Raw genomic sequence first — 13,589 nt, 5'->3', positions numbered from 1 at the left:
TGCCAAGCATTTAACCACTGTGCTGCCCATCATTGGTAATTAATAGCTCTTTGTATACCTTGCCTTGAAGCTTCTGGTCCTTTGTATAGCCAACTTTGGATATTTTGGTCCTTAGCTAAAATCTATACTGAGCATTTTAAATTTTAATTCTGCTATATTTGGTATTATAAAGGTTAATTTCACCTAAAAGTGATATTTTAATTGTGACTGTAGCATGATAGGCTGAGTCTGTCCCTGGTTTCTGATGTGTTTGATTATATCTGCAGCAAGATCTCCTTGCCATAATTTCTATAGCATTTGCTGTTTGCTTGGGAGTTTTGGGTGTTCCTGTCCGCCCTGGGCAGGAACACCCTAAGAGGATCTAGATCTTATGCATTCAATATTATGGGTTTAATTATGATGGGGTTAATAGACTGGGGTGTATTTAGTAATCAAATGCTTGAACAGAGACACACACATCATTGCCTGGCAAACCACACCCCTGTTCCTTCTTCCAGCAATTAGACTGGCAGCAGCAGGAGCCAATCACTCCATAGCCCTTGGTACCCACCTCTACTACCCAGATGATTGGGGAAGCAGCGCAGATCAGAGGACCCAGTGTCAGCAAACATGCACTGTTGGTACATGGTAGAAAACAATTACTGGGGCATTTTTTATGTTACCCACTGTCCCAAAGCCTGCAATTTTAAAAATGAGTCATCAGCAGCAACTCCCATAGTTCTGTCTCTGAAGGTACACTACAAATTAAAGATTATGACCCAAAAGTAGTTTTGAAAGGGGGGCCCAAAGATTTGTGCATATCTGCCCGTTTCTGCTTCTCCTGTTGTACTTTACAAAATGTAAAGTAAATAGTTCAGCAGTACGAGTGGGAACACCTTATATTGACTGCAGCATGTTTGACAACCCAGGAAGTCAGACATGACGGGACACCAACAAAGTGTCCGAGATACAGTATATAAGAAAATAGTGATGTTGTTTAACTTTCCCGGACCAACCAAAAATAGCTATAAGTAGCCCAAAGCACTTCGCTTCTTGTATTTCTTTCATGAAGGAAGGAATGTTTTCCCCTGCTGGACCAAATTGGATCATGCTTTATTGGGGTTTTTATGCCTTCCTCTGGATCAACTGTGGATATAGGCTAGTGTATATGGAAGTTTTCTATTTGTATGTGGTGTGTTTTTTTGTTCTTGGTTGAACTGGATGGACTGGTGTCTTTTTTCAACCAGATTAACTATGTAACTATGTAACTATATAACTATGAAATAGTAAGGACAAACTGGTTTACCGTGACCCTTTCTTCTTTCTTGAAAGAAATTAATTAACAGCTTGAATATATAGGAAGCACACATACCTCTTTTCAAGATCTTTACCATCCCAGGAACCCCTACATTCAGGAAGCTTTGATATACAAACCCCAACTTTCTCCAAAAAATAGATGATTTCTTTTTTCTCCTGTCCTCTATTAGTCGTTAAACATAATGGACAGTTTTATTGACCAACAAAAGGAGCTGGGAGAAGACAACCACATGCATTGAAATGTGCCTTGGGATTAAGCTCTTCTAGAAAAAGGAGCTGGAAAATGTAATTGGTAGGTATTGTGTAATCATTTTATAGAATGGAATGGTTATTTTTAAGGGTAATATACTTTCCTCAAACCTCTCCATGTAGTCACAGATAGTGTTCTGTTTGTCTGTTCCTATTTATTCTGGAATCTGAGATCATAGACCTAAATTTTGTTTGAAGCACCACATACTGCTAAAATATAGTATTACAGTCAGAAATAATGGTACTTTGTGAAGATATTATTTCTGTTAGGAATGTTGATTGTTGAGTGAATGAAAAATAACTAAATGGTGGTATCGAAGACCATCTCCTGTATAATTGCAAAAACTGAACTCACTGAAATCACTCAACAATCAAGCCCACCAATGCTCCTCTTGTTTTATATTCAGTACGTCTGCCCTATCTTCATGAGATACCTATTTCTAGAACATCAATACCTGTTACTAGAGTATTAATACCTATTTCTAAACAGTAATACCTATTCTAGTGCAGTAGTATGGAACCAGTAGATCACTATATGCTATTGAACTAAAAGTCCATCTACTGGTTGCCTATCGCTGTTCTACATAAATAACTGTCTCGGGTGTGCAACTAACAACTGGTGACAGGAATACTTTAAATCTAATTGCTTTTTAAGTCACACACAACACTGAGAACTGAAAAATAATCCTGTAGTGAATTCTGAAGAAAATAATATGATATCACTATATCTGCCAAGTGAAATTACCTAGTTCTTGTTAATCTTCAATTTATAGTACATAGCAGAGTAATTTGGAGATAAAAGTGCTGCTGTGCTATAGAAGTAATTGCAGTATGACTGGAGTGTTGCAGAGATGATGCACTGGAAAGCTCTGTACTGCGGCTAGGTTCTAATACTGACATTCTATTAAGTGTCTATTACAGATGAGTATAGACCCATACCCAGAAAAGACCATTACTGTAATGAGCCAGTAGAGCATGCACACAGCACTTCTAGTAAATGTAAATTAAAAAGCATCTCAGTTGGCCATTGTCATGTTACTACGATGGAGAGAAAGACTTAACCTTTACAAAGAGTATTGTGTGTAATGTTATATGACATATATGTTGTATGAAAGTTGTTGTATCATGTTCATGTTGTTCAATGATGTACATGTTTGTAACCAATTTCCCTTGCATATGTAAGAGCAAGGCAAGCCATAAATGAGATTTTTTTTTCCTGCAACCTATGGGATCACTCAATTTCCCTATCAACACACTCAGTGTTGATGGAGGAATCCCTCCCCCAGTGCTATTGTGTTATGCCGGCAGGGAACCTTCCCTACCAGAAGAACACATTGATTTCTGCTGACAGCTATAGCTGCTGGCAGTAATCATATGCAAAAAAAAATCTGACAAGCTGGTTGTACTGAAGTGGATGAAGTTGATGGATTGACTTCACTACAAACAGCCTGCCCATAGATGGATCGAATCTTGGCCAATTCCTGCTGAACTTCAGGGATCCCTGAAGAAGTCACGAGACTTGTGAAGCAACATGGAAGTGTGGTGATGTCACTTCCAGTTGCGGACAGCAGCCGCCATCTTGCTACACCTAGCTGTAGGTTTATTGATTTACATGCTTGTATGGCTCTGTGGGCCCGATTGTAACATGAGAGTAGTTTTTTATCTGCTTTTTAATAATTAAAGAACTTATTACACTATGGGAAGTCCTCTGTTCCTTTTGTTTTGAATATTGGCCAACTGGAGGGAGACTGTAAGGAATCCATTTATGTGGAGATATCCAAGAGATCTGTCTGGAGACTCATCTAATAAGAGCGCATGTGGCCTATATAGTCTGCAGGTTGGACATTAAGGTGAGTGTGCCTGCTAGAAGGTGGAGAAGCACAAGTGGTGATTACTTTACAGCAGAAGGTCACTGGTGGATTTATTTTACGATTGAAGATTTTTACATAACAGACTGTTTGGGACTGTATTATTTTGATATCTCTATTTTGACTTCACTTTTTTGCACTCATATTAGTCACATGATATGATCATTTGGTTAGGTGCTCGGCCGGGTGTTTACCAAGAATTTATATTTGCTATTTATGTATGTTCATATACATACACTGTATTATATTTATGTTTATTTAGTGTCACTATTGTGAGTAGTACCCAGCCTGGTGTTTACTTGAGTTATTCATTTTTTATATTGTACACTTTGGTTCATTTATGCTATATAGTTTATGGTATTATTGAGGAGGCGCTCAGCTGGGTGTTTACTTTTTACATTTAAATGTTTTCACTTATCAATTATGATTGGTATGGTGTTATAAAAGTATTCTGTAATTTGATGTATTTATTATTTCACTTGGATTATATTTAAGGGAGCCGTGCAGCAGCAATTTATATATTTGATTGACTTGTGGGAACACATTTGGGTGCTTGCAGCAGCTTGTAATCATTTAGGGGGTGGCAGCGCATGAGGATTTATTCTTATTTTATTTTTGTAAAGGACCGCTATAGTGAAAAATATTGCATGTTGGTAACTGTATGGGTTAATACATGTGATGACAGTATTTAGTATATCAGTTCCTTATTTAATTTGATGTGCCTATATTTATATTTTAATCCTCAGTTACATGTAGACAGTGCCAGAACAAGGCCAAAGTGTACCTCCACTAGTCATGAGCTGTGAACTAATTCAGCAGTGTAGGTTGAAGGTCCTGACCTTTTTGCATCACCATCCTGTTGAAGTGTCCTATCCCTCATCCTGGCACAGCACCAAGCTTCTTTCCAGAAGTAGTTGGGACTACCCATAACACTACCAGTGGTGCATAAGTAGTTACAATATATATAAAGAAGATTTAAGCCATTCGAATAGGAGGCAAATGTAGATTGTTCATACCCTCATCACTGTCACTTTAACCACTTGCCTACCGGGCATGTATACCCACTTCCTGCCCAGGCCAATTTTCAGCTTTCAATGCTGTTGCACTTTGAATGACAATTGCGCGGTCATGCAACACTGTACCAATTTTTTTCACACAAATAGAGCTTTCTTTTGGTGGTATTTAATCGCTGCTGGGTGTTTTATATTTTTCTCTATAAACAAAAAAAGAGCAAAAATTAAAAAAAAAAAAAAAAAGGTTTTCTTTGTTTCTATTATAAAATTTTGCAAACAGGAAATTATTCTCGTTCTCTGATGTGCGTTGATGAGGCTGCACTGATAGGCAGCACTGATGGGCACTGATAGGTGGCACTGATGAGGTGGTACGGATAGGCAGTACTGCTGGCCACTGATAGGCTGCACTGATCGGCACTGATAGGCTGCACTGATAGGTGGCACTGATGAGCTGGCACTGATGAGGCGGCACTGATATGCAACAATGATGGGCACTGATAGGCGGCACTGCTGGGCACTGACTGGCGGCACTGCTGGGCAGCACTGATGGGTGGAATTGCTGGGCACTGGTGGGTGGCACTGCTGGGCACAGGTGGGTGGCACTACTAGGCACTGATGGGCACATGTGGGTGGCACTGATGGGCACTAATGGGCACAGGTGGGTGGCACTGCTGGGCACTTGTGCAGCACAGCTTGGCATAGATGGGCAGCACTGGTGGGTGGCACTGATCATCATTGCCCTGATGATCAGTGCCGATCCGTCCACTGATAATTGCTGGTTATCGGCAGTACTTTCCTCACGCTGTGACAGCATGAGGAAAGTGCAGCTGACAATCGGCAACTGCATTTACCAGTGATCTGTTGCGTCATTGGGCACAGCTGATCACATGGTAAAAGGCCGCTGTGATTGACCTTTTACCACATCGCGTGATCAGCTGTGTCCGTAGGACATAGCAATCACAGAGATCGCCGGGTGTGCGCCCCCGGGGGCGTGTGGGAGGGTGCGTTCTGGGAGGACGTCATATGGCACCCTCCCAGAACTGGACAACCGTGCTGTAGCTGTTATTTGGCTATAGTGCAGTTGGCAAGTGGTTAAAGCAGAATTAAATGCAAAATCAAACATTTATTATATTGTAGCTTACCAATTTGTGATAGCTGCATTAGTTACCTTTTTTTAGGCTTAATTTCTTGCAGTTTCATTTAGTGATCCAGCCAGCAGGTCTGTTTTTTTTAAAGAACAAGCTGTTTTCCAGATGTATTAGTTTACAGTGATAAGACAAACCATTTACCACTGCCAGGGGTACTTACAATCAGCTTTCATTTCTGTGAAACCTTTCTCCCAAAAGAAAAAAAATGTTGCTGTAACTGATTATAAAGTGTGAGATGGAGTTTGGCTTACATTGTTTCTGTATTTAAATTTGATAATACCCTGCTGTGCCCCCTGTGCTCATCCATCCAGAGTGGGGGCACTCTAATACAGAAGGGAGTTACTGGCCAGATTACCAAGTGAAAACAAAAACAATTAAGAAAAGAAAAGCAATGTAGCCACCACATCTAATGATGGGTAAGCTGCAATATATAAAATATTTGATTTGGGATTTATTACTGCTTTAAGCTGTACAGTTTACTCCACTGGAATTGAATATACTGAACACATCATGTACAGTATATTAGTCCCATACAGTTATCAGGAATCAATATTTTTCACACAGTGCTATTTAAATGGACAAATCCTCCAAAAATGCAAGATGATGGATTTTAGCGGCAAAAGAACTGACGTTATCATGATGGCTTTTGGGAGGGGCAGAGATACAGCAGGACAATCCCACTATTGGAGTCTCCACAAGCTAGAAATAAACCCAACACTGTCCATCCAAAGTTGGAAAATGTTTACATCATCCATTTGATCTACTCACCTTTCTTTTGGCATCTGAGTAAGATGTCCCGTATTTTTGCTTCAGATATCTATAGTCATAGTTAGGGAATGGAGAAGGTGATGGATAATTCCCAGATTTATACAGCTTCCAGAGGTATAAACCCACCACACCAAGCAGCGTCAGCGCACCAGCTATGTATATTCCGATTTCCCATCCTGGAGGGCTTGTGATGACTGTAAAAGAGGAATGTAAAATAAGCCTGAGTACTTTTATGAAGAAATATAAATGGCACATAAAACAATATGACAACAACCAATGTGTATGATTATCAGCATGACATCAACAATCCAGTTTAGGAGTAATATAAAATGCTTCCTATTCTGCTTCTACAGACAGTATTTATTGTTTTGAAAAGCAAGACTTGATATCAGATAATTAGATTTTGACTCATTCCAGGTGCTGTTAGCTGTGAAGGACATTTCTAGGAGTTTCATGTTTAGTCACCTCCCAAAAACTAAAGCTGGCCATACACTATACAATTTTCTGTCCAATTTTTGCCCAATTTCCTTTAGATTTACCTTCAACTATGTAGTGCAAGAGTCTGCCTAATTGGATACAATTTAAAGTGTTGTTTAGGGGGTGCGCATGCGCGGCCGCCGCGATCGGATGTCCAGGCGATAGCTCCGCACACCTCCGGTGCCCATAACAGCCCATATAAAGGCACTGTGCTTTCCCAGCTCCTGGGACCCCCCCCCCCCAGACCTTGCTCAGACCTCGGGCCTTGGAATCATGCCGGGGAAGGCGGCGGGGAAGATGCACGGAGGCTCCCATATGATGATCCCTGCGGGGACAGGGAGATCCAAGATGGCACTCGGCTCGGCGCCCGCAGCTCCTGTCACCTCCTCTGCTCCACGCTTAGCAGCACCTCTCGCCCAGAGGGAAAAATTGGGCACCTCCTCCTTCACTGGACTAGAGGGGACTGCGGCAGCTTCGCCTCCTAGGGTGAGTGACCCCCCGCGGCCCCCCCGGTCGCCTTCCAGCCCTATACTGCCAGAATCTCAGGCTTCGGCCTGTTCCTTGGGCCACGACTCCCCTGCCTCCTCGCCACTGAGCAGCGAAATCGCTGCTATTTTTTCTAGCCAGAATAGTGGCCCAGAGCCCGTAGATGACAGCCCAGCTACCTCGCCAACAGTTCCGCCAGACCCACCACGATACTCAGGTGATGCAACCTTGAGAGCTCGGTTCGCAGATTTGCTGCAATGCGAACTGGATAGAGCTACTTCAAAATTGGCGGCTGACCTTAAACAGGATTTTCAGGATTTGGGCCAACGCCTAGAATGTATTGAGTCTAAAGTTGATGTGACAGTCCATAGCGTATCCCAAAATTCCAAGATGATTATCGACCTGCAAGATCGCTTGGAGGAAGCTTATTCAAAAATTGATGATTTGGAGAATCGGGCTAGGCGATACCATTTCCGCATTCGAGGACTCCCAGAGTCAGTAAAAGAGCTCACTAGCTGCGCACAATCCCTCATGCGGTCTTCTTTACCCGATATTGATGATCTTCACACTGAGATAGATCGTATCCATAGAGCATTGATGCCCCCCAGACAAGGGGGACCTCCCAGGGATGTCATCGTCAAGCCTCATTTTTTCCAGGTCAAGGCAGCGGTTATGAAGTATGGCAGGGAAACTCCGGACCTGGAGTTTGCGGGGCATAAGATAAACATTTTTGCTGATGTATCTCTGACCACCATCCAGAAACGGCGTTCTCTCAAGCCACTACTTTCCCACTTGTTACAGAAGGGCATTTGATATCGTTGGGCCTACCCTTTTCGCCTGCAATTCAATCTTAATGGAAAGCCTTATGGGTTCTCTACATTGCAGGATGGCGAGGACTTATTGCTTCAACTGGGCGTTATCTCCCATAGTCCTACATCCCATTCCCCTGCAGGATCGGCCACTCGACCTCCGCCGCTCTCTCCACTCTGGTCTACTCCAAATTCTAGGAAGAAGGAGTTACGGAACTCACCTGGGAAGATTCCTTGAACTTCCGTATCCTTTTGTGGACTTTCTTCTGTGATTTCCGATAGGTGGTGGCCTGTGACTCCTTGGGAACGTTGGCCGCTGCTGCTCTGTTGTCGTGGGAGGATTGGCGGGGGGGGGGGGGTGGAGGAGATCTAGGGGTTACACTATATATGATTATTGTTATTTCTATCTGCACTAAATTTTTGCTATATTGCTGATGGGTTACTGTTCTTGTCGGTGCCAGCGAGTGGCTATTTGCTCTCTTTGACTGGAAGACTCTTCCCTGAGTTCATTTCTCTGGGTAGATCCATTCCACTATAAGGCTATTGCTCTGTGCTTTCTGGTACACAGTTTGATTCATATATGAAACATTATTTTGAGTACTACTGGGTTACTCGACATGAGGATTTTTGTGTTCCACATGTCTTCTCTTTTCTCTTTTTCTTTTTTCTCTCCATCTTTTCTCTCCCTTTTTTTTTTGTCTTTCCCCAGGGTCAGCTGGCAACATCTATGGACTTCTTGGAATATTACCATTCTTCGGGAATGGATGGTTCCTACCCTACATAGCTCTTTAACTATTTGTTATGTCTTCCCTACGGTCTGATAGAGGAGCTATTTGTCTACTATCTCACAACGTTCAGGGGCTCAATTCCCCCTCCAAACGTATAAAGGCCTTTAATTCATATCACTCATTTGGGGCTGACATAGTTGCCCTGCAGGAGATGCATTTTCCCCCCTCCTTCTCTCCACGATATGTTCATAAAAATTACCCCGTTTTTTTGCTAATGCTACAGAGAAAAAACGGGGGGTGGCCCTTTGCTTTTCTCGCCGTTTGTCCTTTACCAAATCTAAAATTATCCGGGACAGGGAGGGGCGATATCTTCTGGTGAAAGGCCACTTGGGAGGAAACCTGCTCACCTTTCTAATCTACTACACTCCAAATACCAATCAGGTGAAATTTTTCCAATCCTTATTAAGCTCTATGGCCAAGGAATTGGAGGGTGAAGTTATTCTGGCTGGTGACTCCAATTTGGCGTTGGACCAGATTCTGGATAGTTCCCAAACCACCACGCTTCAGCCCCCTTCTAGACGGAGCCGTAAGTTGGCCCAACTATTGTATCGTTTTGACTTTATTGATGCGTGGAGGGAAGCTAACCCTACTTCTCGAGACTACTCCCATTACTTCAGGGCTCATAATTGTTATTCTCGTATTGACCATATATTTCTTCATACGCATTCACTTCCCAGACTCCTCACTGCTAAAATTCTCTCCACGCCTTGGTCTGACCATGACCCAATTTCCATAACTTTGTCATCCTGGACACTTGGTAAGACGGCTTTTCACTGGTGTCTTAATGATTCTATTTAGGGTAACCCCTCTCATTGTCGGGAAATCTCCTCACATTTACAAGCATACTTTGAACTTAATAAAGCAGAGGACACGAATCCGGCGATTAATTGGGCAGCCCATAAGGCCTCGGTCAGGGGGTGTATTTTTCAACTCTCCTCTCGAATTAAAGCCCGAAATGACCTACTTACCACCAAAACCCAATCATACAGTGACTTGGTTGCTCAACATAAGCAAAATCCCAGTCCAGACTTGCTACTTAAACTTGACCAGGCCCGACTGGAACTTAATTTATGCTTACTACCACTGCTGACAAACAGCTTTGTTTGTCTAACCATAAATTTTTTACTTGGAGGGACAGACCTGGCACGTTATTAGCACGCAAGCTGACTTCCAGACATTCCCAGATGGCTCTCTCCAAACTCAGATTGGATAATGGAATGCTATCTCAAGACCCTAGTAAGATCCTCCACAAATTTCAGTCTTTTTACATTAAACTTTATAGCTCGCCTCGGGGGGGCTGCTTCTTCATCTCTCGACACCTTTTTGAGTTCTGTTTCGCTTCCCCCCCTCCAGGAGGCCCAGAGGGAACTGATGGACCGACCTATCTCGTGCGAAGAAATCGGGAGTGCTATGAAATCTCTTGCCCCTCATAAGGCCCCAGGACCGGATGGTCTTCCCCATAGCTATTATAACGTTTTCCCTGATATTCTGATTCCCCATATGGGCCTCTATTTTAACTATTTACGGGATGGGGGGCTGGTACTCCCAGACGAAAATAAGGCATTCATTCATGTCATCCCCAAACCTCTTAAGGACGCCTCTATGGTTTCTAATTATCGCCTTATCTCCTTGATTAATTGCGATTTAAAGATTCTTACTAAAATCCTGGCCCTACGCCTCCATAAATTTTTGGCCCTATATATTCATGATGACCAGTCAGGATTCATAAGCGGTCGACAAACGTCGGACCAAATTCGTCAAACTCAGGCTGTCAAATGCTTTCTGGATATCTAGTGATATTAATAAGATTTCCCTCTGTAAGGATGTGTCCCAATTGGACTGCAGTTCATATGACGCTCAGTCACGCCGTCAGTGTCTCGCCCCGCCGTCAGTCTGCTATAGGCCGGGCAGGAAGGTGTTAATAGTATATATATTTCTAACAAGCAGTCAAATCACTTTAAAACAAGACATCACTGATATCTATAGCTGCATGTACTATTGAGAAATTCATCTCCAAAGTTTTAACAGAAGCACTGAGGTTGCAACTCCTCTCCCCTTATTGTTTCTGAGCGCTTGTTTACACCATTTGTGTTGAACTGTGCTGGGCAGCCTTGTCTAGTGCAGTACCAATCCAATGTCAAGACAATGTGCTTTGTTGTGCAATGTCAGTTGACACCACTACTGCATTGCAGGATCATTGTGTAAAAAAATCCTAATGAAACATCACTTGTGAGATTTCACTAAAGCTGTTACAAAAAAAAAGGAAGAAAATGTAAACAGTGTGATGTGTCACAATCACCACATTGGCACTGATTCCTATCAGTGCAGACCACTGGTTGTGCCATCAGCACCCTGATGGTAGTGACTTAGCAGCCTGGCAGCCTTCTAAATGTCATAGCCTTTTATGTAAATATACACCAAGTGATGAAAGCTGCTAGAAATGTACTGAAGCCTGGCTTCAGCGTCACTGGTGTGATCTTTGAGGATGAATTACTCCAAACTACCTGCAGCTTCAGAGGTCAGCTAGGGCTTGTTTTAATGTGTTTTTACAGCTTCCTAATCATGTGCAAATATTTTAAAACTAGTAGTAAGGGCAAAAGTGAATTTCTTTAGACCAATGCTCTATTGAGTTAATACTTGAAAGAGCATTGTGAAATTGCAGAAACATATATCAACCAAACAAAATGTATCTTTTACCGATACAAGTTCAAGGAAATGAAAGATAACTCTATGGGCAAACTGCACGTTATTCATTGTCCTCATTCTTTGCACTTTTTCCTGAAAAACTCATGATGGGACTAGAATTTAGCAGTCTGAGTGCACATGAGCTATATTCTTTTTAAGACCTGCACTGTTCTTTCTATAGAAACAAATAAAAATACCTACCACTAATACGGTAGTCAATCATTCTGCTCTCCATGGCATTCATTTCAGTTTTGCCTAATGAAAAAGAAAAAAATGAAATGAGTACATTATAATCACATAATCTCAACAGATTTAAAAAGCCACTAAACATAAATTGCAAGCTGGTCTCTGGAAAAGAGAATACACCACGGTGTAGTAGATGGACTTGTTTTAAAACACACAAGTGACTGTTTGACTTTCACCCTCATAGAGTAGTCTACCGTCGTTAAAAGCCTCCTTTAGCACAAGAAGGCAGCTAATGGCGAGCCTATGTATCAAGTGGCCTAAATTACATATATTGTATATTAATCTCTGTACAAGAGTGGAAACTTTGTCATAAATAGTTCTGAATGTGACTTTGGCATTTACATAGCTGTATATGTTTTAAACATCCTTTAAAGCAGGGGTGTCAAACTGGCGGCCCTTCAGCTGTTGCCAAACTACAAGTCCCATCAAGCCTCTGCCTTTGGGAGTCGTGCTTGTAACTGTCAATCTTGCAATGCCTCATGGGACTTGTAGTTTGGCAACAGCTGGAGGGCCGCCAGTTTGACACCCGTGCTTTAAAGTACACTGTACGTCAAAGAGTCAAACACCCAGTGAACAGCTCTACCTGCTGCGGACCAGGTCACTTTTAAAGTGATACTAAACCCGTGACCCTGTATTCACTATATCTGGTCTCCCACAGTACACAGAACATGAAAGTGAAATTATTTTAGAAAATATAAACTGCTAAATTTCTCATCAGCAGTCAGAGCAGTCTTGTGACTTCTATCAGTGTCCAGTTGAGCACTGGTTAAAGCTTGTAGGTGGAGTTTTTATTTTGATCTAGGAGGATGCAGAACCCTTGACCTCTGTCTGGACAGTGCTGATTGGCCCTGTGCTGATCACATGCACTCTCCCAAGAAAACAAAAACATCTCTAACAATACACACCAAACTGAGCACTGTCAGGGCAGGAGCTGAGGAACGGACAGGCAGGCCTAACAATGTAACGCACTGGCTGACGACAACCACCACCCACAGACCGAAGTCCCTCAGGGCGCGGAGTCTAAGTCCCAGGCTGCCCTTCACCAGGGCCCCTGATGGTGGGGATGGACTTGACGCAGCCAGGAACCAGGTCGCGGCCCCCGAGACACCTCAGCTGCGGTAATGGCCGCCGCCAATGGCGTGTAGCTGGTGGAAGAGACAAAAGAGTAGTCAGACAAGCCGGGGTCAACAACAACAGGACAGAACAGTACAGGACAGCAGACGAGAATCACAGGTCACGAGCCGGGTTCAGCAACAGAGGGTCAGATCAAAGGAGAATACAAAGAATAGTCAAGACAAGCCGAATCAGATACCAGGAGAGTCACGAGAGTCAGAACAGAGTAACAGCAACACAAAGACACAAGACACAAGTGCAAAGAGCATGTGCGGGCCACAGGCTTATATGTCATCAGCCACACCCCTCTGGAGGATGGACCACAGAAACCTGAAGGCATAAAAGGGCTCCCATCATGCACAGCAGAATCCAAGATGGACACCAGCACATGAAGTAACATAACCACAGGGAAAAGGTAGGACCTTGACAGTACCTCCCCCTCAAGGGCCCCTCCCCCTCCGCGGCTCAACAAAAGGTTTCTGAGGAAAGCGGGTATGAAAAGCGCGGAGGAGGGCAGGAGCATGGACATCCGCGGAAGGAACCCAGGAACGCTCCTCGGGACCATAACCACGCCAATGAACCAGGAACTGTAATTGACCGCGCACCAATCGAGAGTCCAGGATCCGGCTCACCTCATACTCCT

General features: G+C 43.0%; 1 protein-coding gene across 1 annotated transcript in view; it reads right to left on the bottom strand.

Annotated features, from left to right (window-relative positions):
- SYT12 (synaptotagmin 12) overlaps nt 1-13,589 on the bottom strand; it is a 147,502-nt gene that overhangs the window by 56,501 nt on the left and 77,412 nt on the right. Inside the window, exons 2-3 of the mRNA XM_089654974.1 lie at nt 11,789-11,842; nt 6,343-6,536 (exon numbers count right to left, since the gene is read on the bottom strand). Coding sequence (XP_089511100.1) covers nt 6,343-6,536; nt 11,789-11,831 — 237 coding nt within the window. The 5' untranslated portion in view covers nt 11,832-11,842. The remainder of the gene's footprint in view (nt 1-6,342; nt 6,537-11,788; nt 11,843-13,589) is intronic.

Source organism: Staurois parvus, unplaced genomic scaffold (genome assembly GCF_062004578.1).
Source record: "Staurois parvus isolate SC_StPar_1 unplaced genomic scaffold, SC_StPar_1.0 ptg000818l, whole genome shotgun sequence".
Classification (NCBI taxonomy): Eukaryota; Metazoa; Chordata; class Amphibia; order Anura; family Ranidae; genus Staurois; species Staurois parvus.
This window is presented reverse-complemented; position numbering and strand designations above follow the sequence as displayed.